At 43.5% G+C, this 27,477-nt stretch overlaps 1 protein-coding gene across 3 annotated transcripts in view; it reads left to right on the top strand.

The window, feature by feature from the left end:
* The window catches only part of LOC138284064 (tropomodulin-3-like), a 257,423-nt gene that overhangs the window by 184,071 nt on the left and 45,875 nt on the right, over positions 1 to 27,477 (top strand). For all 3 annotated transcript variants that reach the window (XM_069222468.1, XM_069222470.1, XM_069222469.1), the window contains exons 4-6: positions 6,801 to 6,923; positions 13,097 to 13,186; positions 18,321 to 18,451. In XM_069222468.1, the coding sequence (XP_069078569.1) occupies positions 6,801 to 6,923; positions 13,097 to 13,186; positions 18,321 to 18,451 (344 nt within the window). The remainder of the gene's footprint in view (positions 1 to 6,800; positions 6,924 to 13,096; positions 13,187 to 18,320; positions 18,452 to 27,477) is intronic.

The raw sequence follows: 27,477 nt of genomic DNA, 5'->3' as shown, positions 1-27,477 counted from the left end.
AGATAGCAAATGGAGAAGCCACGGTCTGGGTTTGATCTCTGGTTCCATCAGGCATATGTGAAGAGTGCCTTACTGGTCAGGGCTCCTCTGCGTAAACTATAGCTTCTGCAGCATCTGTTGTCAGCTCCTATGAATGGAGCAGCAAGGCAGCAGTAAGAAGCTTTGTCTTAGAGGTTTGGTAGCGAGGCCGTATGTCAGTGCCTATAATATATAAAAGGCTGCCTTCTGTTCCCTGGAAGCACAATAATGTATAATTTAAATAAAAACATGAATTCTGAATGATCCAACTTCTGTTGGAATGTGCATGTAGTCAACAGATCAGTTGTATGACATAGTGGATGTCACCATATCAGATAACGGATGCCTGTGTATTGTAGAAAATAAAACATAAACAGCAGAGACAGTGGGTTGCAATGTATGGTATTACTTTCATAGAGTTGGTGAGGAGTATCATCTTCAGCATAACGAGGGTGCTATAAAAAGTAAGTTGTGACAGTGCAATGCTTAACTAATACAGTCCATTGTGTTGCTGCAGACGGGCACTGTGCATTTTAGACGATCATGGGAACCTCCATCTGTCTTCAATATCTATTTATCATAAGATAGGGCAATTGGTAGGCAAAGTGGCCTCCAACATTTAAAAATGTTACTACTTCATCATCACACCAAAGCATTACACTATCAAAAGTCAAACTTGCTGGCCTTAAAGATTGTTGCAGGAGAGACATTTGAACTTCAGCTCTTAAAGTTAGACCGACAAATTTCATTTGAGAAAAATGCATCCTAGGAAGGAAACAGAACAACATGTGACTATCTAGACCAAACCTCACCAACAAGTAGCTCATGAGCTACTGGTAGCTCTCCAGCTACTTTTACGTAACTCTCCTGTGTGTAGCCAAGCCTACTAAATTAAAAGATTTAGCTTGGTTCAATTAATTGTACATGTATACTGTAATTGAAAAGTGTGTATTTGAGAGAAAATATGTGTAAATGCAGAACTCAAATGCTGATGTTTGGAGAAAAATGATTGAATTTCCAAAATATATTTCAGCATGACATTTGAGTGATAAGTCATGCTGCGTTTTTTTCCTTAAGAGCTCCTCTCCGAAGAGGGGTGTAGCCCACAGTGTCCTCTTTTCTTTATCTTACAGTGAGGATGGCCTGATCATGAAGCATGGTACCTCTGGGTGGCTAAGGGCTTTTGTTGTACAAAATAAATAAGGACCTTTGCTTCCACAGACTTAGCCACACAAACCCCGTTAGCACACTTTAGCCAAGAGTATCTATGTGATACATTAGTACTTGAAGGAATACTCTGTGGCTTGACAATCTGTTCCCCAGAGGTTTTGTTATTGGCCTGTGCATACAGCCCATCAGTCTTTCAGTCCCTTGTGCTCGCATAGCGTTTTATGTTTCTCTGCTGTCAGGTCACACCACCGCACAACAGGAAGATGTGCAAGTTAAAAAGGAGCCTTGTGAATGGATTCCCAACAAAGAGGTGGTGTGTAACTGAGCTTGGGCGTGAGGTCACCAAGGAGGAAGCAGGAGAGAAAAGTGGATTGTATGAGAAGGATTGAAAGTTTTGAAATAAAACCACATGCATGTTCCCCTTCATGACTAAAATAAAATGTAGGCATTATGTTTTGTTACATTACTGTTGTTTCCATTCATTACTGTAACGGTCCTATTCACAGTTTATTCTTTGATTACAGTATCTATTTTCTCTGATATTGTCAATCCACGGTAATATGGATTGTGACCATACCAGGTAGTGCATTTGCTGGCTTTGGGATTGGTTGATCTGCAACCAACGTCATGATTCAGTAATGGCGTTTACCTTATTCACATCATTATTCCTTCGGAGTTCAGCTAGCCTCTGATTTTTTCTTTTTTTTCTCTTTTATTTGCACCCTTCCTTCATACAGTGCTTTATTGTATGGGATATGCTGTGCCTCAGTTGAAATATGAACATTATCTTTGAAAACTTTGAGAGGTGCAAGTTAAATTAAGCTAAGACAATATTATTCCTCACAGTACTTACTTTTCTATGCAGACTCTGAAAAAGCTGAGAATAGTGTAACGCAGTAAACCAAGAAAAATCGTTTCTTGTATTAAGGGTCTTGAAATGAGAATAGATAATGAGTCAAGAGAGGGACTGAAGGGGCCCCTCAAAGTCGTTCACAGGTTGTGTGTGGGGGAAGAGACCGAACACTCCAATTAGCAAGAAGTAGAACATAATAGGAAATGGGTGGGGCCCGAAGGCAGGGACCTGTTTTGAACTAATTCCTCTAAGAGCCAGTGGGCATAAAGAACTCAATGGGCTCTTCACCTCCTTTTCTGAGGATGCTTATCAGAAAAGATCAGAGTATAAGTAGCTACCTTTCAATATCTTATACCTATTATCTGAGGATAGACTTGAAATTGGTTGTGATTCTACCCCTTGCCTATGTTTGGATGTCTTTCTTGTTTATATCAATCCCCTGTGCTTCATTTGATGGCTTTCTTCCTTATCCTTATAATTTGCCATACTCTTGGGACATTTAGGTTTTTCCTACGCTTCCATCGTTTAGGATTTCTTTGGTATATCTTTAACTTGCCGACATCCGGGAACCACTTTTTCCTATTTTTCTTGTGTGGCTTGCCACTGCATTGGAGTATAGATCTTGCTGCTTCTCCGTTTTTAAGAACATTTCTTGAGCCTGGATTCAGGCTCTTTCCCCTAGTAAAACTGTCTTTCACTCCTCTCTGTCACCTTTTGCTCCTCTCTGCCTCGATATTTATTGCATTCTCTCCCTAGCACCTTCTACACCGATAATGGGCACTGTTGGGACGCAGTGTCTATCTCTCTCTCCCCTCCCCTTCTACTCTGCACAGATACTGGCTCTGTCAGTGTGCTTTTAAAATTGACCCAGAATTGGCAACACCAGTAGGACCTGCTGGGCGTCTTTGAATTGTGGTTTATATTCTTAGAATATGGTTGACACATATTGTGAGATGCAATACGGTGGAATTCCTGCAAGTATAGAAAATAACTCTCTGCTATCCTGGAATGTTATCTTTATGTTTTCAAGGTGGCCACTACACTGATTATAGATCCAGAGGTGTAGCCACCTTGGAACTATATTGATTTTAAGTTCCCTGCCACTTGTCTACATTCAACATGGCGGTCAACTTGTAATGATAGAAAATGATGTGCCAAAATGACCCGAAAATTTTCTATGTACCACATGTTGCATGAGCATCCAGTGTAACAGCCTACTTGGAACTGCAGAAAATATCATACGAAGACAACCACTGCACCTGTTGGCTTTGCCAATTCTTATACAAATAAACAAGCATTCACTAAGCCAGTAGCTGTAAAAAAAAAAAAAAAAAAAACATGCTTTGACAAAGTGAAGCTCTTAACTTTAGCCAGTGCTTGTTTGAATTTTTGTTTGCATCCTCTACTCATACAGAGTACTCTGTTTAGTTGTTTCCTATTGTAGGTGTGTTGTGTCCGTTTCTTTGTCTTCATATACAGGTTCATCCTAATACTGCTAATGTGCAACACTATTCACAAGATTGAATAAGAGTACAGACCAACTTCCTGGGTGGACCCTAGTCAACATGGCTATGTCTAGAGCCCAAGAGATTAAATGGGCGATGCCGGAGTATTCCCTTAATAAGTATTATACAAATAAAAAAGAAGAGCCTTACGATTGTGACCAAAGAAAGAATCCACAAATCAAATAAAATGATCATGATCTGTGCAAAGCAATCAAGGCCATTTCAGCTGAATTATCATAGGTTAGATATATCATATGCAAGTAATCACCCGTGTTTATTGTGAGATTAAAGCCACTGAAGACCAAAACAACAGACTCAATAGAAATTGGATCCCACGTGGATACAGCCGTATATATTTCCTCTGTAGTTAAACAGTTCTGTACATCATTTAGACACTGTAAAAACATTGTATATAATATTAGCCACCTTCTTGCATTACCTGGTTGTGCAGTGTTTATTAGTGACTTCAAACATTTGCTGCATTACATTAAGGTATATAGTTTTTTTGTGGAGACATTAAAATTCGTTTCTGGTTGGATCTGTGATTCTGAAATATTTAAAGCTTCTAAATAATTGTCAAAAGTGTGCATCTTTGTATCCGTTGAACATAACCGTATGTCCGTTTAATAAACATGAATGCACAGGCGTTAAATAGGCACTCCTTACAATAAAGAAATAATTTGAAAGCAAATAAGATAACAATTGTCATTGAAATTTAAGTTTTCAATCGTCTGACATGTGAACCTTATCTGTAGCTCGGGCCATGAGTGCCTGAATCCTGTAGTGCCCAGTATCTCCTACTAGACATCATAGGACCAAAAAGTATTCTTACTGTATATCAAAATTATACACTGAGTATGGTGTGTATATCAGTTATGATCCTGTGCACGGCCTATAATTACAACTACACTTTAAATGCTTAGTTCTTGAGTTATTATACGATAATCTCCAGTTTTCATAGTTTTAGCTGCATTAACTAGATCTAGAGATATTGTAATCTTCAAGTGTAAGTTTTTAAAGAAGTATTTTAGAAAATAAAACCTTCCGGCTGCTTGGGAAGACCGAATGCAGAATGTATTCTGAGATAACAAGCGTACAATAAAGATTTCAGGCACTTTTGCATTTCATCGTTAACATAAGTCTGAATTAAACCGGTTTTGGGAGTTGAATATCATGCATTGTAGTCTCCGAAATATCAGTGAACCTCTACCAGAGCTACGAACCCAGGACTTGCATGGCGAGCTCCAAGTGCTGGCCCCTGACCTTATGAAGCCTGAAGAACTTAAGCGAACACAATGCACATAGACAAAAAGTGTATTTTACACTATTTTCTTTACTAAATGAGTGAATATGCTGCCTAGAATGCCCGTTAGGTGAGATTGCTTCTTTATTAAGGTTATATAGAAGTCTGTTATTTGAAAATTTAGTGGTGAAACTGCTTATAGTCAAGTTAATATGTTTGTTTACTTTTCTGAATCGGAAAATCATTTACCAAGTTTATATTTTCTGTCTTCGTGGCACAGCTTTTTCAGGATTTCGCATTATTTGACAGATGGTTTTACCGAAGCTGGTGGCTGTGCTTTTTCTGTTCTCAGTGCTGAAATGCCCTTTGATGCAGGGTGAGGAGCCTAATACTAATTAGAGCAACTGTAGTTTAATTCTATACGGTCTTGCAGTACACTTGAAAGGATTATGTTTGAAATGTAGCAATGGGTGGTCTCAACTTTCTGGACATTGAAAGTGTGTTTTGTGAACTCTTCAGTCTTTCTGTTATGATACATTTATTGGGAGAGTGTTGACAGCAAAGCACTGTTGTATATTATATCCTACATCCTCTACTTTTGGTGAAGGAGTTTACTGCTCTGTACCAGGCAGTGGATTAGGCGCCCTCGTTGTGCACTCAATATTCTACGGATGGCGCTGCCCCAGAAGTAGGCACGTGACAAACGATGCAGCTGTTTGCAGTGGCAAGCTCCAGTGCACAGTGGCGGGGTCAGATTGCGCTTCAGGTGGAGTCTGAAGAACATTAGTGCACCTCTGTCTAGGACCACAGCATAACCCGCTGTAAATCCATAACTTTCCATTGGCTGGGTTGTTCGGATGAACTGGTATGAACGGAGTCCTGTTCCACGATTACCCTGAGGGGTGACTTCTAATCGCTCTTCGCTTAGTAAAATAGTGCTTCATGAACATGTATGTAAATGTGTACAGATTGCTTTGCACAGTAGGTCCGACTCATTAGGTTGGTGATTCAGTATTTGTATAGAAAAGCGCAGTAATTTGTTTTCTTTTATTACTTTATTTGCTGTTCTAACGTTTATCTTTCTTGCCTTGTCTTGCGACCGAACGCCTCTAATCATTTGACGTGCATCTATCTCATTACAGCGAATTGGGTACAACCCTCTGACTGAGTGCACAATAGAAAGCCTGTGTGCTGGCTGCCGTATTGGGTGGCAGACATGCTTGGCTTGTATATTGTCTTTTTTTTTTAACAAAATTAGCTGTTGATCTTTTTTCTGTTCATTTTCCTATATTCAGATTGGTTGCAGGTGGATCATATAGAGAGTATTGGGAGCACAAAATAGAGACGGTAGCTCCAAGTGAGTTGATTTATTAGCTTTTCTTTTCCTTCTGACCCGAGTCAGAGCATGCGCGTGAGACTGCGTGACCTCCATGTGTAATACATTCCCCATTCTACACAATTGTCAGGGCACGTTTAAATTCACACACAAATCTAACTTTATTTTAAAGCAAACCTTAACAAGCTCATCGCCAGTGCTTAATTTGTGAAAGAATGAGTGCCGTTGCCCAGGGCTCTGCTCAGAAGCCCACGACCAGTACAATTAAATGTGGGCGCCCAATACCATAGCTGTGTAGTCTTAAATCCAACGCATGCCTCTTTAATCCACTACCAGACACTGCCTCCCTCCCTCTTTATCTCACTCTTGCAGGTTCCTGCCTTCTTCCTTTGTTTTTTCCGTAGTCCTATTCCTCAGTCTTTCTGCTTTGTGTGTTTTCCCTCTCTTCCTCTTGCGCGAAAAAATAACTGCGGGTCCCCATCGGCTCACATTAAGCACTGCCCACCTTCACCAACACATATTTGAATTGCTGCATTTGCAAAGCGGCCACACATGGTAGGAAGTCGTATTTGTCCACACATCTTCCCCTAAATTCTCGTGCCCCCTCGTTCTCGACTTTAAAACAACTTAATCATCGAATGTCATTGATCACAGTTTGATTTTGTTCTTTTCTAGGTAAAGTCTTCATTCCTAAGAAGAAAACAGTTGAACTACACACAGAAGAGAAGATTTCCCTTGATCCGGAACTGGAAGAAGCTTTGACCAGCGCCAGTGACACAGAACTCTGTGACCTTGCAGGTTAGTTCTTGAAGGGCGTGTGCATACATATTCATATGTGCACGGACTGCAGGCTTCTAAGTTTACCCGAAGCAGCTTTTGCACGTTATTGCAGTTAGTTTCCTACGTGGTGTGGAGTTGATGACCCCATTCGCCGTTTTTGCATAATTTCTTGAGCCTCCCAACGGCTAAGTAATGCGTGTTCTAATACTATTTGCTCCAAAACCGCGTCAGTAACAGTATTGTGATATTTTCTCCAGGTATTCTGCTGTTGTGAAAGTTAACACTCCTTCGTTCTCGACAGTCTCACAAAGTTCTTCTCCAGGACTATTCACTTACGTGGCCATTACCTGTGGGTTTACAAGGACTGCACCAACAAGCATGGAAAGAAATTACACATTGGAGATTCCATGTATGCCAACGGACCAAATTCAGGCGGGAAGCTCCCGATTTTGAAAGCCAAAATGGCTTTATTTTGCTTCTCCTGTTTGAAACTGCCTATCCAATATAAGTCAATGGAAGAAATACATTCCCCCGATTCTTTTTTCAATGTCTTCGACTTTCCTCTTCTGAAATGTTGGCATGTATGAGATTCCCCTGCTGTGTTTTTTTTTTTTTTTGGTTCCTCTTTTCGTGAATCTTCTTAGCTTAACTACATTTTACTTTCTTGTGTTTTTGCCCTTTTTGTTTTTAATCTTTGGAGGTTATATAGACCCTCTCTTTGCCTCCTTTCCCTACACACACTTCAGCCCTCATGTCGCTTGACCTCTTGTGGGCCGGGTGTCCCCATAGGCTAATTTTCTTACCATTTCACCATTCTTTTGCTCTTGTCCCAATCTCTCCTGTCAGTCTGTCCTCTGCTTCTCTCTCACTCCTTGACCCATTTACCCCATGCCCCGTTTGCCTCTTTTACTATCTTTCCTCAGTGGTCTCTGCTTTATGCTTCTTCCCATGTACTTGCATGAGCAGATTTTCATAGTCCACTTTCTCCTTCACCACGATCCCTTCAGATGCCCTGGCCCCATGCCATGCTTTCATCTGCCCTTCATCTCTCAGTACTCTTGTAATTCGCTTTTCTTTTCACCATTTCCATGCCCTTTTCTGCCTGCAATTGTTTTGGGGGGGGAATAAAGGCTTCCCTGTTTTTTTTTTTTTTTAAATTTTTTTTTTTAGTTCAGTCTGCTATCTTCTCTTTCCTATCCATTTCATTCTTCTCCGTCTGTGTTTTGAGTTTTTTTGCACCCTTGCCTTTTGCATCATTTTTTTTTCCTTTGAGTTTGGCAAAATGCCACTATACCATGTGAAAGAGTCGATGGTTATAAGCATTCTGTATTGGTAGTTTGATCCAGCTGCTCTAAAGCTTCCCTTCATAGTTCCATTTCCAGTAGGTATGAGTCCACTTCGTTAAACTCTCATTACTGTTTGCTCTGTAAAGCCTCAGCTGGAAGGCCAATTATCAACTCATCATAAAGTGAATTTCCATCTACGCTATTCCACAGCAGGTTTGAGGCATGATTTTATGTGCTAAGCTGTGTGTCACACATCTTTTCCCAGCGTGTGCTTGTAGGAAAATGGCTCCCTGTTGCAGTTTCCCCCCACGTTTTGCCTGATATTGATGCTGACTTGACTGAGAAGTGTGCTGGGACCCTGCTAACCAGGCCCCAGCACCAGTGTTCTTTCACTAAAAATGTACCATTGTTTACACAATTGGATCACCCCTGGCACACAGATAAGTCCCTTGTAAAAGGTACCAGTGGTACCAAGGGCCCTGTGACCAGGAAAGGTCCCTAAGGGCTGCGGCATGTGCTGTGCCACCCTAAGGGACTCCACACCTAACACATGCACACTGCCGTTGCAGATTGTGTGTGTTGGTGGGGAGAAAAAGGCAGTGTCGACATGGCATCCCCTCAGGATGCCATGCACACAAAATACTGCCTGTGGCATAGCTAAGTCACCCCTCTTGCAGACCTTAAATCCCTAAGGCAGGGTGCACTGTACCACAGGTGAGGGCATAGCTGCATAAGCAATATGCTCCTACATTGTCTAAGTCCATTCGTAGACATTGTAAGTACAGTGTGGACATATTAAGTATAAGGTCTGGGAGTTTGTCAAAACGAACTCCACAGCTCCATCATGGCTACACTGAACACTGGAAAGTTTGGTATTAAACGTCTCAGAATAATAAACCCACACTGATCCCAGTGCTGGATTTATTACAAAATGCACACAGAGGGCATCTTAGAGATGCCCCCTGTATTTTACCCAATCCTTCAGTGCAGGACTGACTAGTCTGTGCCAACCAGCCACTGAGATGAGTTTTTGACCCCATGGAGTGAGAGCCTTTGTCCTGTCTGAGGCCAGAAACAAAGCCTGCACTCGGTGGAGGTGCTTCACACTTCCCCCCTGCAGGAACTGTAACACCTAGCAGTGAGCCTCAAAGGCTCAGGCTTTGTGTTATAATGCCCAAGGCACTCTAGCTAGTGGAGATGCCCGCCCCCAGACACAACCCCCACTTTTGGTGGCAAGTCTGGAGGGGATAATGAGAAAAACAAGGAGGAGCCATCCACCAGTCAGGACAGCCCCTAAGGTGTCCTGAGCTGAGGTGACCCCTGCCTTAAGAAATCCTTCATCTTGTTTTGGAGGATTCCCCAATAGGAAGAGGGATGTGCCCCCCCTCCCCTCAGGGAGGGGGCACAAAGGGTGTAGCCCACCCTCCAGGACACTAGCCATTTGCTACTGCCCCCCAGACCTAAACACACCCCTAAATTGAGTATTTGGGGGCGACCCTGAACCCAGGAAATCAGATTCCTGCAACCTGAAGAAAGAAGGACTGCTGACCTGAAAGCCCCGCAGAGACAACGGAGACAACAACTGAATTTGGCCCCAGCCCTACGGGCCTGTCTCCAGACTCAAAGAACCTGCACAGCGACTCATCCAGCGGGACCAGGGACCTCTGAGGACTCGGGGGACTGATCTGCACCTAAAGGACCAAGAACCTCCTGAGGACAGCTGCTCTGTCCAGAAGTAACAGCAAAGAAAGCAACTTTAAAGAGACTTTAACTTCTCGCCAGAAGCGTGAGTCTTCACACTCTGCACCTGACGCCCCCGGCTCGAGTTCAGGACAACCAACACCGCAGGGAGGACTGCCAGGCGACTCCGACGTGGACACCCTGAGCCGACCTCCCTGCACCCCCACAGCGACACCTGCAGAGAGGATCCAGAGGCACCCCCTGACCTGCCTGGTAACAAAGGAACCCGACGCCCGGACCAAGCACTGCACCCGCCGCCCCCAGGACCGAGAGGAACCACCTACAGGGCAGGAGTGACCAGCAGACGGCCCTTATCCTAGCCCAGTCGGTGGCTGGCCCGAGAAGCCCACCTGTGCCCTTGTGACCCCCGGGTCACTCCATTGTTTTCAACGACAAACCCGACACCTACTTTGCACACTGCACCCAGCGCCTGTGTGCCGTTGAGGGTGTATTTTGTGTGCCTGTGTTTGTGTCCCAGTGCTCTACAAACCCCCCCCGCGTCTGCTCACCAAGGACGCAATTACATACCTGCTAGCAGACTGGAACCAGAGCCCCCCTGTTCTCCATAGGTGCCTATGTTGTTTGGGCCCTCCTTTGACATCTGCACCTGGCCAGCCCTGTGTTGCTGGAGCTGAGGGTTTGGGCTGCCTTGAACCCCCAAATGTGGGCTGCCTATGCCCAGGAGACTGAACTTGTAAGTGCTGTACTTACCTGAGAAACTAACCAATACTTACCTCCCCAGGAACTGTTGATTTTTGCACTGTGTCCACTTTTAAAATAGCTTATTGCCATTTTTTGCCAAAACTGTGTATACTACTGTTTTTAATCAAAGTTCCATACTTACCTGTGTGGAAGTACCTTACAATTTATGTACTTACCTAAATTCTGAATCTTGTGGTTCTAAAATAAATTAAGAAAATATTTTTCTATATAAATACCTATTGGCCTGGAGTTAGTCTTTGAGTGTGTTCTCATTTACTGCCTGTGTGTGTGTACAACAAATGCTTAACACTACCCTCTGATAAGCCTACTGCTCGACCCCACTACCACAAAATAGAGCATTAGTATTATCTAATTTTGCCACTGTCCACCTCTAAGGGGAACCCTTGGACTCTGTGCACACTATCTCTAACTTTGATATAGTATATACAGAGCTAAGTTCCTACATCCTAGCCATAGAAAGGGAACGAAAAAAGATGGGTTTAAGTCCCTTAAATGGTGGCAGCAACTTAAATAGTGTCAGAGAGAATACTGACATCCTAAAAATCCCCAAAGGGATTGTAACTAAATATGAAGAAGGTGATGACATCACCAAATGGTTCACAACTTTTGAGAGGCCTTGTGCAACCAGAAAAGTAAGCAGATCTCACTGGGGAGCTCTCCTTTGGGAAATGTTCACTGGAAAGTGTAGGGATAGACTCCTCAAATTCTCTGGTAATGTGCGCAGAGGAAATGGCATCAAAGGTTTGCTGGTGGTATCGAGTAAAGAATTGGGAGAGAGTATGAGGGTCGGAATTTTCTGCACTTGGAAATTTGATTCCTTCTCCCCGAAGCAGTGATGTTTAAAAAGTTTTTTTTTCTGCAGTCTCGGTACCGGATCTGTGATTGGGGCATTTGGGGCTATTTAGATGATGGTTTCAAATTAGGCAGAGATTTGGAACAGTCTCCATGCATTGGCTGGTGAGAACAACTTTGAAAATGAAATACAACATGGATTTCCTGATTGAGCGTTCAAGACATTTAGGCCCTCATTCTGACCCTGGCGGTCTTTGACCGCCAGGGCGGAGGACCGCGGGAGCACCGCCGACAAGCCGGCGGTGCTCCAATGGGGATTCCGACCGCGGCGGTAAAGCCGCGGTCGGACCGGCACCACTGGCGGGGTCCCGCCAGTGTACCGCGGCCCCATTGAATCCTCCGCGGCGGCGCAGCTTGCTGCACCGCCGCGGGGATTCCGACCCCCCCTACCGCCATCCAGATCCCGGCGGTCGGACCGCCGAGATCCGGATGGCGGTAGGGGGGGGTCGCGGGGCCCCTGGGGGCCCCTGCAGTGCCCATGCCACTGGCATGGGCATTGCAGGGGCCCCCGTAAGAGGGCCCCTACATGTATTTCACTGTCTGCTGCGCAGACAGTGAAATACGCGACGGGTGCAACTGCACCCGTCGCACAGCTTCCACTCCGCCGGCTCGATTCCGAGCCGGCTTCATCGTGGAAGCCTCTTTCCCGCTGGGCTGGCTGGCGGTCTGAAGGAGACCGCCCGCCAGCCCAGCGGGAAAGTCAGAATTACCGCCGCGGTCTTTCGACCGCGGAACGGTAACCTGACGGCGGGACTTTGGCGGGCGGCCTCCGCCGCCCGCCAAGGTCAGAATGAGGGCCTTAATGTCAAAAAGAAGCTTGTCGTATGTGTGTGTATTTGCTTAACACAAACATAGCCAAAAGACACCGCAATGCTGTAGAGGGTCAAAAGCAAGGACACATATTCTAGCTCCGCTCCAGTCTTATTTGACTGAGAGTTGAAGTGGAATCTTACCTCGTTGTGATGTAGTTTTTTTTTGTGTGTTTTTTTTTTTTTTAGAGGCATGACTTTAGCCCTTTTTATCAATAAGAGTAGGGTTTGGGTGATCCTTATGGCTACAGAGATGCTGTTCCAGATCTTACTTTCATAAAAAGAGAAAGCCTGTTGCCTTGTTTTTTCTTTTTTTTTTTGCTCTTTATCTCTACTCTGAAGATGCGCTCTATTCTGTTCAGTGATTGTGCCCTGGCTAGGGGTGTGCCTAAAGCCACCGGAGGTAGTGAGCTTGGCATCCAGATAGGTGGTGACACTGATTGTGAGGGCTTTGTTGATAATGCAGCTGATTTTGCAGATGGTGCTGGTCGGCAAGGGGCGGTAGTAGAGTTTCATCAGGTTTGGGGTGATGTGGCTTGTTTATGAGATGTAAGAAAGCATTATAATGTAATTGTGTAATAAAATTACTTTCAGAAAATTGCACATATTTGAGAGTAGGATCAAAACCAAGTGAGTTAAAAAGTGAGATGGGAAAGTGGACCCAGCTGATTTGACTTATGAGGTTTAATGGCTCTCAAATGCATTGCATATGATTTTCTGAGATAGAATCCTTAAACTTTCAGTTTAATTAATAATGTGTTCATGTTTTCTACTTTTTCAGCTATTCTTGGAATGCATAATTTATTAGCTAATGCACAGTTTTCCAGCAATGTTAGCAGCAGTAATGGTCTAAACAAAGAAGAATATTCTGGTGAGTATTGATGTATACATTTAAATGAACAAAAATATATTGTGAAATGAAATAATCTCTTATTCCAGAAGTAACCAGGTGGGTCTTTAGGTAATATTGATAATGAGTTTTGTGTAACTCATGTGCCCATTCCACAGTAGTGTAATCACATTTCTAATCTTAAATGTCTCACTTAACCCAGCAGATAGGAAATGCAGAGCCGTACTCCAACCCTTCTGAAATGTTTTAGTAATTCTGGTTTATTTGTAGAAGTATGACAGAGAAAACCACCCTCTACAGAACAAACAGATATGCTCTAAAACTAAAGCCAGGCTTCTAGAGACTGAGACAGGGCTGGTATCTTTCCCTGTGACCTAGGCTTGTATAATTGTAGCTACAGTTGATGGAGAATCATAGGGGGAAGTCACTTTAGTGTCTTTTACTGTCTTTGTTGTCTTTTAAAGAAACACAAACTGTAAAAGACACATAAGAGTCAAAATTACAGTTCACCAGATATGGGTTGTTAAATCTCAGAAAAGCTTCTGCATAAGCCTTTCCAGGGGGAAAAGCTTCAAAGGATGTATGCAGACCCACCAACATTGGGGATTTGTGGAGAGGCTGACTGTAGCGAGCTTCAGCATACAGAAGGAAAAGGATTTGCCTATCCAGGTTGTGCCAATTTAACAGACAATGAATTCTATGGAGACTGAGGTGGGCATGAGAGATTAGGACAGCTGCCAAGCCTCTGAACTTCATTTTTGGGGAGCACCTTTGTTTGGGTAGAGATAAGCATGCACCTACCACTAGTAACACAGCCACCACCCCAACATAAGGACCAGTCAAGGTCTCAATACATTAACCCCTGGCTCAACCCTTGGTAGCTGGCTGTGAGGAGGCAGGTTTAACTTAGGAGACAGGCTTGTAAAGCATTCAAATACACCAATACAGTAAATAAGTAAGACACAATAGAAATCCCACTCCAGTTTAGAAACTTAGGAAATATTTTTATCTTTAAAATGACACAAAAACGACAAAACTCCTATATATGGAATTGGTGATATCAATTTTTAAAGATTAAATAAAAAAATGTGTTTTCTAGTATTTTAAAGCTAATAGCTCCAACCTGGAACACTGTGGTCACACTAGACCAGGACCAAGTCACAATGTGAGGCTGACCGCGATGGAGCCCTGCTCAGATACACTGAGTGGGAGGCCTCAATCAAAGTTTTACCTTCAGACTCAGTCGTGGTTTTTTTCTGGAGCTTTTTCTCTTGTCTGGCGAGGTACCTCGTCTGGCCATGATCCGATGCAACATCGTCAGCTTGGCTCAGTGCAAACTCCCAGTCAACTCCTGGAAGTCTTGTTGACTGGGAAAAGCTTCGGAGCTTCAGTGGGACTAACCTAAAATTCAGGCCGGGTTGCGGTTTGTTGGCGGTGGCAGCTTGACTCTCGTCGACAGGTCGGTCACCTTATGAAGTTTTTCCAAAAGTTGCTCCAAACTTCTGGAACTTCTTCCTGAAGTTTCCATTGAGGGTTAAAAGTGTCCCAACCATAAATCCAAGGGTCTAGAAGCTATGAGATGGTCCTTGCAAGTTTGGACTAAAATTCCCCACAGTGCACCTGGCCAAACCTTTAAAAGTCCTCTCAACACACTCCAGGCTGGGGACGTTTTGATGGAGATGATGCAGGGGAAGGCCTGTTAACCTTTTGCTGTTAAGGATCCCACTCCTTAATCCTTTTGGAAGCAAGGCAAAGTCCTCAGGGCTGTAGTTCCTTGTGTGTAGCAGGAGCAGTCCTTTAGAGAGCAGTCTTTTGCGGTGCAGACATGGGTTCCAGCAGAGCGGTCCTTCTTCTTGTAGTTTCAGGCAGCAGATCTGAGTTGCTGTGCAGCTCTCGCATATTTAGTAAATGCTCTTGGGGGGGAAAGGGGTGATGAGTGGGGGCACCCCAAAGCTTGACTGCTTCCTCCAAAGTGTGGCATATTCATGTCCCATAAAGCACTGTAATAATCCAAGATGGATGATTTCTCTCCAGAGGAGTAAGACCTGGCTAAACCAACATACTGGTGTTGCTTATTTCTGTTAACACTCCTCCTCCAGACCATCTGCAAATTCCATTCCTTGGCCTGCCGTCTGGCTGTGAGGTACAGGAGGAGGGGGTAGGCCTGGCTGGTATTTCTTACTGCCCTGTTCTCTTTGGAGCCCAGTTTGATTTACCCAACCCCCTTTCTGGCCTTTGTTCTGCAGCAGAACTCCCCCCACCAGATAACCTCTGCTCAATGCAGGCCATTTATCACCTCATCAAAGCAGGTTGGCTGAGCCTTTTTAGGCTGACCAATCAGGAGAGGCTGCTAGAGGGCTGAATTTTGGCTCACAGAAAAGATCGTCCTATAACTCCTCTTCTGTATTAGTTATGATAAAGAGCTGCAAGTTGTTTGATTTATCATTACCAATTGTTTGAGCCCCTGAATGGCTTTCTAGCTCCTTCCTAGCAATATTTATACTTAAATAAAATATTCCAACGTTCGCCTATGGAGCTAGGCCTCTACAATGGGGGAAAAAGTTAAATGGGCAGTTTTTCCTCACCAGGGCACATGTGATCTTTCATAATGTCCCTGCTTATAGTTACATGGCACCCCCACCCCTGGGGCACCTGGGGGGCCATTGGTGTGAAATATGAAAACATAAGGTAGATTATCACTTTGGAAGTATCTTTAATTCTAAAGTCAAATTTGCATATAATCCTACTTTTGAAGGACAGTCTGGAATCACATCCTTAAGCCTAATTAGCTGCATCTTCTTGATAACGTAATGTAGGAAACTGATATTAAGGTGATCCAGACATGAAGTAATCGTTGCCAGGACAATGTTTTTTCTACAGTCTTCAGGCATAAGGGACAAAACTTTCATTAGGATTGTAAGGGTTAGAAAACTGCCCAATGCCAAGTTATTTAGCTGTGGCTTAAACAAAAGATCACGGTCAAATATCAAATATATATTCCTGACAGATTCCATAGGTCAGTGCCCTGCGCCCATTCAATCAGTCAGCCATGCATCTGACTCACTGCTAGGACATTCTTTACCACCGTAATTTTGATTTCATTGGTATTCTATTTGAGCTAGTTGTAGTTTATGTAGCCTGGTTTTGCTACCATAAAAGATTGAAGCCTCTTTTGAATGTATTCACTTGTTTAGTGTCTTAGAGTAGTTGTTGGTGATTGACATGCCACTTAAAGTAAATCCAAAATACTGAATCAGTGGTTTATGTGTATATTAAAGTGTTTGAGTGATGAACCTTGAGGGATCCTACACTCCAGATATGTACAGCATGACCTGTGAGAACTGGAAAGAACTGCCAGTGTTAATCATCTAAGAAGAAACCAAACTAGCTAATTGCCTTGACACTTATCTCGCCGTTCTGCAGTCTCTGAATAACTATGGAATACAAGAACCTTCCAAATGGGGCAGACCACTTCCAAGCCACCCCATGGCATTATGAATGTGGCAGCTGTGAAAAGCTTCTGTAAAAGTGTGACACAGCTTAAAAGTAACTGCATACAATTAAACCTAGTTGTTGGTGTCGAATTTAAAGACAAACCATTACATTTTTGAAATAATCTTTTGGGATGATTCTATAGGGAAAAAACAAAGCTGTACTGCTGGTAAATTAGCTTTCAAAAAGCAAGGCAGATCTTAATTTCTTTTAGCGCAACTTAGTTACTGCATTCCCACTCCATAGATATTAAAAACTACTGAAGGATTTGACCATTGGCAGTCATGTAGCAATGTTAGTAGTTAAGTTGCTTGCCGGTGTTGACTTCTGTTTTTCTTCTCCTCTCCACTCTTGAGAGAAGCACTGAACAAGGTAGAGGACTCTAGGATTTACACAAAGAAATTAATTCTGTTAACTTTCCACACCATTCCCGTATTTACCAGACTATAGTCATTTCCTGCTGTAGTTTCCAGCAAGTGCGCTAACCATGATTTCCTTCACAAGTAACAGAATATTTAGAACGACTTTGTGGATTTCTCAACCATTGACTACATCTCTGGCTTTTGAAATCCATGAAATATGTTGCTTCCCGGCTACATCTAAGTATGGTTGAGTCACCTGATCCATGGTATGTTGTTTGAGTTCCAACATTGATGTTCATGATACATACAACTTTAAGTTCAATGGTTCATTGCGAAGCCCAGTTATGCATGCTTATGAGTTGTAGAGAAATAACTGATGCCTATGCTGGTATTAGTCTGCCTGACATTCTTCGTTCTGTCTTATCAGGATGCTCCATTGAGGAGACAATGGGGATGGTGCAATATAGATTCAAAGCTTTCTTGAAATATGTGGTGTCCATTGCATATGTTTGTTTTTAGTTCTTAGTGCATTCCTGCTTTCGTTCAAGAATGAGTCAGTTAATTTTAGTGACTCTACCATTTTGTTTCTTTAGGATGGACAGACTGTGAACCTCATGGCTCTTACAAGGGGTATAGTGGGTTTCCCGTTTCTAAATATACCAAAGTCCTTTTTCCAAGAACACCTTATGTATGGTGCACAGGATGTCGAATTCAAAGCTCTCCACTATTGGGATCCAGAGGAGTTTTTTCTAGACAAACGTTGCATGGTCACTTTTCACACAGTTAACATATAGCACTGTTGAACTATTTTGTATCCCCTATAGAGTTTTGTAGTCTGCTTCTTGGTGAGACTAGCATTGATGCAATTGCAGTAGTTCTGTCGTGGCAGGATTGAGACTCTTACAAGAGACATCTGCTGGTCGGATAGGAGATGGTAGGGTATCTTTTTGATGTAGGTTATCTGGTGAATTGTTTCTTTCACCATTGAGTCATGTTTCCTACTCTTTGAACTAGTGCTAGGGTTTGTGCTGATGGAGGGTGGACTACCAAGATTATGGAACTGGTGGGCTGCCCCCAACCAAGTTGGCCTCTCTCTTAGTACAGTTGTGGCATAGGAGCCACATTTCAGATTAGACTAAAATGAAGACCATCCTTGATTAATAGTTACGCGCTGTTGGTCACAGCATGGGTGGCTTAGTTTGCCTCCATTTAAATCGTGCAACGCAGGCAGGCTTTTCAACTGTGTAGATTATATAAAAATCGTGGTTAATGTGGTCACCTGTTTTTCATTTTCATTTCAGATATAGTCAAAGGAGAAAAAGTGAATCCTGTTTTTGATGAGCCTCCAAACCCCACAAACGTGGAAGAGGCTTTGCAGCGGATTAAAGCAAACGACCCGAGGCTGGTAGATGTTAATTTAAATAATATCAAGGTAATTATTATTAGCATGTCTTGAACGTACCGAAAGTTGCAGTTTTTTCCATCTTCCAGTTACATACTGTGAGAGCTAAAGGTTTAATGTTAATAACTTTTGCTTGTAGTGCGGTGCTCCTGTGCACACTGGTTATGATGTGCTGTAGAGATTTATTTTGTATTCTTTTTCTAAATGTACTTCTAAATACATATATTCACTCTACTTCACTGACAGTTTTTCACTTCAGCAAGGGTGCAAATTAATCCTACTTTTTCCTGTGTCGTCAGTGATCTTCTGCATCACCAGAACTGCTACCATTTAACATTGGTGAATATGGATAAGTATTAATCCACTCTTCCTTGAAACACGGGAGGAGAGTTTTGAGAGAACTGCACTGAGGAGACGCTTTCGGTGAACCTTTTTGCTGTTTTAAGCGTTCCCATTCCAGTGTGATTGTACCCTTCCTTGCAATTGTGTTTAGTTTTGCTCTGGCTGTGGTCCATTACGCTTGCCTACCAAATTGTTTTTTATGATCACACCCGCACTATTAGTGTACCCCTGTGATTCTCTTTTTACACTCCACTGACTTAAAGGGAAACATGAAGATTTTTATTATTGCATAATGAAGTTGGGCCATATAATATGTTTCTTGAAGATCAACCTAATCTTTTCTCATTATTTTGAGTAGTCACGGGTGCTAGTATAGTGTTTGTGCATATTACAGAATTTGTGGCAACTAGCTGGGATACAGGCTAAGGGTATGGTGAATACCTTGGAGGCTAATTCTGGGCAGTGGGTGTAAAAATTCAGAACAAAGGGTCAAAATTCTAGACATAGCGTTGGTTTTACAGACACATCGGCAGAGGTCATGCCTGCCAGCATTTTTTGCTTTGGCAATGCTAGTTTTGTTTTGTCAAGGTTTTTGTTAAACCGTACTGCTGAGGGAAATGCTTTCCCTTCAGCAACATAACCAGAATGGGCAACAGCCAAAATAGTTTGGGTCCCTAAAAGCACAAGTGACCGGAGTAGTACTTAGCATAAACGGGGCTACTGTTTGCATGGATGTGCCCCTTGTGAAACGGAAAATGGAGTCACGGTGAACTTAGCAAACGGCTGACGTGGGCTGATCCCCTGGTGCAAACTGTACACTGTAGAGGGTGACTGACAACAGACCAAGGCTGGAAGACTGGTTAGGATATTTATTTATATCTATATATATATATATGAATATCTCTAGCTATCTATCCATGTTTTGTACGTCCATGTTTAGTAAAATAAAAGGTCTTGGCTAACGCCAGGCCAAACGTTAATGAAAGAGAGAGATATTCAACTAAAATACTGCGGAGAACAAAAAAAAAACCACAGGAGTCTAAATATCTTAGTGGAATTGGAGTAGCTATCCTTGGTGTGGAGGAATATGCTCACCAAGATATCACAGGTAGCAATGAACACTTTTCAAACCTCTGCGGAGTAAAGAAAATTTGACAACTTAGTTAAAAAAAACACATTCATAATAGACAGGAAAGCATCATAATTAAAAACATTAACAGAGCTCCAGGTGTCAAGACCTGTCAGTAGACTATGGGGGTACTCACCATGTAAATCCCACCATGCACATGCAGCGCCTCATGTGGCTATTACCCAGTCCCTTCTTCCTTTATAGATGTCCATTGTCATGGAGGGGACACCCCAAGAAACATTCTTACCTCCTTGGCACTCCCTTACCCTGTATGCCTCTTCTTCCTCACTATACGGGACAGCTGGTTTCTTTTTACTGCAATTCTGGAGGGGTAATGTTCCTAGTAGGTTTTTACATCCATCTGTGGTTTACAACAAACATCTCACATACTATTCCCTGTTCAAGATGGAACCCATCCTGCCACCTCGAACACTTTCATGGCATTGGTTGTCCCAGTCCTATAGAGCATAACTCCACTTTCACCAGACCAGTCTTGCCAACAACTGTATAATAGGAAGTTTGCAGTTCAGCTACACTGCATTGAGGACAGTGAATAAAAAATGATAGAATTTCAAAATTAATTTAGAAACATTTCTGTGCTCCCTACATGATAAAAATGCCACCATTGAACTCTTGAGTTGTGTGGGCTAGAGTATTAGAGTGGAGCAACATTACTGTCTTTTCCTGAGTTTACGTATTGAAGTTGCATTTAAATAGTGCTTACTACCCATAGCAAGGTGTTGTGAGTGTTTTACGCCAGGGAACCCAAGGTTAGTGGTTAGTCCAGTATTATTGGTTATTTTTGGCTACTTGAGTTCATCTTGTGTGCTGAAGAAAACCATTCTATTACTTCAATTCAGTTTCTTTGTGGCGGCATAAATAATTACAGATTAAAACCATGTTGTCCTGTAAAGGTAGCCTGAAATATTTGAAGGTGCCCTTGTATACCATGGAGATGGGCGATCCGCTGAAATCTGTAAAGCCACTAACCAGCTGTAAAGCCACTGAAAAGCTTGAGCCAGGCTCAGCTAGATGTCCTTATGTAACCTCAAACCCTAAACAAACCGAGCTTTAATTCGGCTTCTGCCTGCTATCCACACCCTACCCTTACGGGCAAAGCATTAAAATCAACGTTATTAACATTTGAGATAAAAAAAAGGAACGACACATAGATATCAATTTAGTGAACGGTTTGTACAGAGTGAAACCTGAAAACCAGGTATTAATCCCAGTTCCTGCTTAACCAAATTGTGTGATCTCAGGCAAATATTTTATTTTGCCAATCTTCCCTTGACTTCATTATCACAAATGAAAGCACCTTCAAATATGTGACTTCAGAATATGAGCAATAAAAAAAACTTACTGTTTGATTTAATAGGCTAAAATGTTCTGCCTATAAGAATTTGGGCCACATACAGCGTGCATTGAAAACTGGCTTGTCTCTTAGGCCATGAATGGTACTTTATCAAGGGCGTAGGTGAGCTAAGGCTGATTCTAAATTCATTTTTAAAAATACATCACTTTTATTGAGTACCTCCCAATGCGGTGATAAAATTTGACTTAAGAAGTTGATACTCCTTAAAGAAACACCAGGACTAATTAAAATATTCTGGATGATAGTCGGGGGCATTTGAGGGTGAGGGGGGAGTGATGAGCCCCATAATTGTCTGGTGACATAGAAGCCAATCCTAGGTAACATTACACACTCTGACCACCTTACTGAGTGTCCACTGAAGGGTGAAATCCAGCCACATAATTGGATGGCACCCTGCATTGTTCAAATTAGGGACAAACTGTGTCCGTAGAAGAACAACGGAGAGGTGTTAGAAATACGGACTGTCCGTGTAAATTACGGACGGATGGGCACCCTAGGTAAGGACCAGATTGCTCAAATTACCTGATTTGCTTTTGCTATCCCTCCTCCCGATCAGTTTCACATTCTGCATAATTCAATGCATAGGAGAGTTTGCAGAGACTGGTTTCTACCATGAAATTTCCAAAGAAGTGACGTTTTTCTTAAAACTCAGTCACACTGGTACGTGGTGATGGCTAAAGTCGGCTCACATATTTACCTTAAAACTCCTAGATATGTCACCTGATGTATACTTCTTCCAAAAGTTTGTGGTTCACTAGTGGATTATAGATATGAAAGGAAGTAATATATGTTTTAATTGTGCACTCCCTGAACAATATAGTTCTTAGTGAAAGGTAAATCCCAGCTCCAGCTTGACTGACCATGATACCTGACAATGTGTTTATTCTGAAATTTTTACATCACATGTTCCAAACTTTGCCCCAGTGACATAGGAATATGTCGGTGGGGATGATGGTTTAGTGTTATTACCATGAACATCCTTAAAGAATAAATTCGAAATAAGTATGGCTTTTCAGTAGGTTTGAATTCCCAAAAGGCACAAGCAAAAATGATGCAGGTATGTTATTTCAAAACGTGACTTTAAATCCATCGGGAGCAGGGGATAAATGAGATTAATAAACTCAGTCCTTTTCAGTGAGACCATAACCAGGTTTTTTGTTGTAATATGAGATAAAGTGCAAAACTTAAGATGACACCACTTAGTTGGAAGATCGTCTACAGTCCTGGCACTAATACTGTGCAAAAATGTGTAATTTTTTATGATATTTCCCCAAATTGCATGAAAATGTTACAAAATTATGTATCCATAGCAAAGTGTATTTAGCCCGTGCTGAAAATGACTTTTGTGCAGAACTTTTTTTTTTGAGAGGTACAAAGGATCCCCTTGATAGGTCAGATTATCTAAAAATCAATATCTTTAGCTCGTTCTCAAATATGCCCCAATTCTTCCTGAAATAATTTAGAACCCATGTCTTCCTCACAAAGAGCAGTTGTATTCTTGCTTCTGTTAGACTTCTTGCAGCAGATTTCTCACCTTTTGTATACTCCCCTGGCTTCAGACTGGATCTGAAAACATTTCCATCGTACTTCTGCATGCCTGAAGGTGGCCCAGCCCTGATACCGTTCTACCCGGGAACTGATGTGTGCGGCCTACATGGGTATGACTCCTGAGCACTGACGTAAGTTCACTTCTTTCTGCGCCATCAGATGCGGATCCAGAGCTGCTTCTGATCTTTCAGAGATCCTTACCTCGATTTCTTTTCTCTCAAAATGTTTTCACTGTGCAAAGGGTGTCACCCACTAAAATGACAGGTTTTAAACCCTGTAAGAACTGTTGCACGCAGACGTTTATGGCAGATTCCCACCATGTATGTGTGTGGCACTGGGGCCGGGCCAACAACTCTAAGAACTGCAGGGACTGCACATCAGTGAACCCATCCAAAGGCCATCTAGGAATGGGAGTCAAAACTTTGTCACCAGGCACAAGCAAAAGCAGCATCAGGACTGCTCCAAGTCCAATGCTCGATCCAAGTCCAGCTCAGCCCAGAAGTGCTCTAGAGGCCGGTCTTAGTCACGCCTTAAGTTCTCTGGTAAGCCCATAGAACACAAGAAGTTGAAGTGGAGTTCTGTTCCTTTGTGCCATTCCCACTCCTCTGACGATGTGCATCGGCAGCACCAACCATCTTGCTCCTGCCAATTCCACAGCTGGTTCTGCCACAACTGGAGTTTCCGAGGCCTTCAGCCATGTTGCGCCAGATGAGAGTTCCACACAGCTTTGCTCTAACTCTTTGGAGTCTCTGGCATGTCTTCAAGCCTCCTGGAGCTGAGAGGCCTTTCACCTGGACTACTGCCGGCGGGTTCACCGTTTGCTCCAGTTGAACCCTCTGAGTCACTTCTGTCATCGGTTCCAATTCATATGCCGGCACCCAAAACCATGTCAAGCCTGTGTATGCTGATGGCAACACCTCCCTCGCCTCCTGAAGAGGAGGTTCGGATTGTCTCCTCCAAAGCCAGTCTGAATGCGACCAAAGCTGCGCCGAATCCCAGTGAGACGCCAGACCCTGCACTTAAAATTCCACATGACAGGCAACATTCCGACCATCTACCCAGCAACTGGTTGAGGACCAGCTCTCTATTTCATGCCAGGAAGTGCATGTCGGTTTGGCCAGAGGGGCTGTAGATAGTGCCAGTGCCAGAAGTAGCACATGGTTATTGTTTCTGCTACCTTCTGGTCCCCAAGAAAGACAGAGTTACAAGGCCTATTTTAGCTCTACACCAACTCAACACCTTCCCCAGGAAGGAGAAATTCAAAATGCTCACCCTCACACAGACCTTGGCTGTCCTTGCTCCTGGAGACTAGATGGTGGCAATGGACCTGCAGGATGCTTATTGCTACATTATAGTCCTGCTCTCCCGTCGGCTCTACCTGTGGTTCATAATGAGACCGCAGCATTTTCAGTGTGCTGTATTGCCCCCACCAGTACTCCTCAAGTGTCCATAAAAGTGATGATGATGGCAGCACACCGTCAGGGGTGCCAGTCTTTCCCTATCTCAACAACTGTCTGTTGAAGGCCGGCTCAACCACCTCCAGACTATGGCAAACCTCCTGTCATCCAGGGGGTCATTATCAACATGCTGAATTCACACCTGACTTCTTCTCAAATGTTCCCCTTCATCTGAGCCATGCTGGACAAGGTTTGGTTTCCCTGGTGAAAGAGTCCAGTACATTCAGGCTATGATCCTGATCTTTCAGCCTCTGTCTTGGATTTTAATGAGGACAACTCTGAGGCTGCTGGTACCTATGGCCCACTGCATCCTGCTGGTCTGGTATGCCAGGTGGCATATGCAGGCCCTGCAGCAGGATATGAAGTCTCATTGGGCCCAAAATCAAGGGGATCTCTCCAACCAAGTTCAGATTTTTGAGGAGACTTCAAAAGATCTGCAGTAGTCATTACTGGACCACGATTGGATCAGCAGGAATTCCCTTTCCCACCCAGAGCTGACAGTGCGGATTGATGCATCACTTCTGAGCGGGGCAGGCCCCTGGCAGAGATGGAGATCAAAGGCCTCTGGTTTCTGGCGAAGTAACAGCTCCCCATATTAAAATTCTGGAGTGTAGGGCCATCTGCTTGGCACTGAAAGCCTTCCTGCCGTCCATCAAGAGGAAACTGGTACAGGTGCTCCTCACAGACAACACCATAATCATGTGGTACTGCAAGAAACAGATCAGGGTGGGTTCACGGACCCTATGCCAATAGGCTTTGCCCTTCCGCTGGATAGCCAAGGGCTCTTCCTGGTAGTGAATCATCTTGCAGGCACATTCAACTCCAGGGCGGACAGACTCAGACATCGATGCCTAGCGGATCATGAGTGGTGGTTACACCTGGAGGTGTCACAAGATGTCTTCCTTTCACGAGTGGGGAGAACTTTGGCTTGATCTGTTCTCCACCGCCGGGAACGCACAATGTCAGTATTTCTGCATGTTGGACTTTCCTAAGCATCTCTCGCTATGAGACAAGTTCCACCTCAGGTGGTGCTCAGGACTTCTACACATCATTCTGCCAATACCACTCCTGCCCTAGTTGTCAAGAAGATCAGAAGCAACCAGGCTCAAGTCACCTTAGTGGCTCTAGATTCTGCACAGAGATAATGGTATCCAGAACTCCTGGGCTTGCCCTCTGATAAGGCTGCCCCTCCGGGAGAATAAGGCTTTCCCTCTGGGAGGATCTGCAAGATCAGAGCAGCAAGGCCAGGCTCTCCACCCTGGCCTTCACAATCTCCACCTCATGCTTGGAGATTGATCGGCAACAGCAGAATGGCTTTGATCTCCCTCCAGAGGCATTTGATGTCATCTTGGTGGCCCTTTGACAAAGACTGTATATGCATGTCGCTGGGACAAGTTTGTGGTTTGGTTCGCTCCCTAATACAGCAAGTCCATGATTTGGGTTCTGCTGAAAGTTATCTTTAAGTCTTCCTGTGATTGCCTGGTCAATCTTCATTATTCAAATCACCAGTTGTGATGAGGTTTTTGAAAGGGCTGCAGCATCTGTTTCCCACTTATTTTTTTGTCCTGCCTCAATGGGACTTCATCTCATCCTTACCTATTTGATGTGTACTACACTCAAGCCACTCCACAGCTGTTCCCTGTGGATTCCCAGCATCAAAACTGTGTTGCCATCACCTCAGCGCGGTGTGTGGTTGAGGTTCAGGCTCTGTGTGTGTATCCACCATATACCACTTTCTTCCCCGATAAGCTGGTTCTGCAAAATAGGGCATCCTTACTACCAAATGTTGTGACGCTATCCCACATTGGTCAAACCATCACCTTCCCAGTGTTGTGAGGTTATTAGTGTTTATGTAGGCTCATTTATTTTAGCTTGGGTCTGACGCCTGCGTCCTCTCACCTAGTCACTTGTCATTTTATTCCTCTTATTATTTTAGCAAGGCTTCATTTTTAGTGACTGTTTTATTTTTATCAGTTGCCCTTCCATGCAGAATTTGTTATTCAGTTGCCCTTCCATGCAGAATTTGTTATTCACTTCTGTGCACAACATTTCATGCTGTGCTAACTCCATGGCTGCACACAATAGTTTTACTGGGTATTGCCAGTCCAGAGAGTGTGATGTCTACCTCACACAACAAAGACACATTATCACACCAGGATAGTCCTCAGAACAACATATTTTATTATAAAACAACATGCTGCCCAAACTAAGTCAGATGGGACATTCCAGCCAGCCTGTCGTCTCTTGCTGCAGTTTCTGCTGAAACTCTACACTTCCTCTTTGTCTGTGTGGGAGGACCGCCAACAGACTAACAGACCTTTTCTTTACTGCTGAACACAGATATGGGGATTGGGCTTCCTTCCCGGGACTAGCTGGACAGATTAGGGCTCCGACTGCTCTTTGCTCTCATGTAGAAACTTAGTAGTAGAGGTAGGGATATTAGATACAGTATTGTGACAGTATGGTGGGACTCTTCATGTGAATCACTTTCATGTTCACTGTTGTAATATATTGTGCTTCATTATCCTCATAATCGCATATCATGCCTCTTTACAGGAACCAAGATCCTGCTTCTATTTGTCTTTGCATGTATGAGACTTGTATAATTGAGAGAAAGGGGTACGATTTGTTCTACCACGACTTACCTGAGGAGTCTGAGTGTCATGCGATAGGCTGCCACAAATCACTTTTACCTCTGGTACTGGTGAGGTGCTCCTAGCTAGCTGGCGGGATTAGCCCAACAGCTGTCACGCGGTGTGGAATCAGACTTGGTCCCCCATACTCAGTGGTGCTGCACCCCAAAATCCAGCAGGCTCACTACTACAACAGGAGGCCTACGACATCAGCATTCTAAGCTTCGCCTCACACTTCTAAGAAGGGGGAGAGACTTAATCGTTAGAACCCCAAAACTGAGATAAACTTCTACATTGATTGTACGAAAGACTGCAGAGTGGACAATCAGCTCTTTGTGAGGTTTGCCAGAGTGATAAAAGGCAAGGCTGTGCAGAAGCATACCATCTCATGCTGGATCATGCTCTGCATTAAGGTCTGCTATGCACTGGCTAAAAATGCTGCCAAAGCTGCTTACACTGTGCAAGCATTGGAGTCCCTGTCCTAGACATTTGCCATGCAGCTATGTGGTCGTCCCTCCATACAGTCACAAAGCACTATTGTCTGGACACCCTAATCCATCAGGAAGGGCACT

This window comes from Pleurodeles waltl, chromosome 3_1 (assembly GCF_031143425.1).
Source record: "Pleurodeles waltl isolate 20211129_DDA chromosome 3_1, aPleWal1.hap1.20221129, whole genome shotgun sequence".
NCBI lineage: Eukaryota > Metazoa > Chordata > Amphibia > Caudata > Salamandridae > Pleurodeles > Pleurodeles waltl.
Note: the sequence above shows the minus strand (reverse complement) of the source record. Positions and strands in the feature narration are given on the sequence as shown.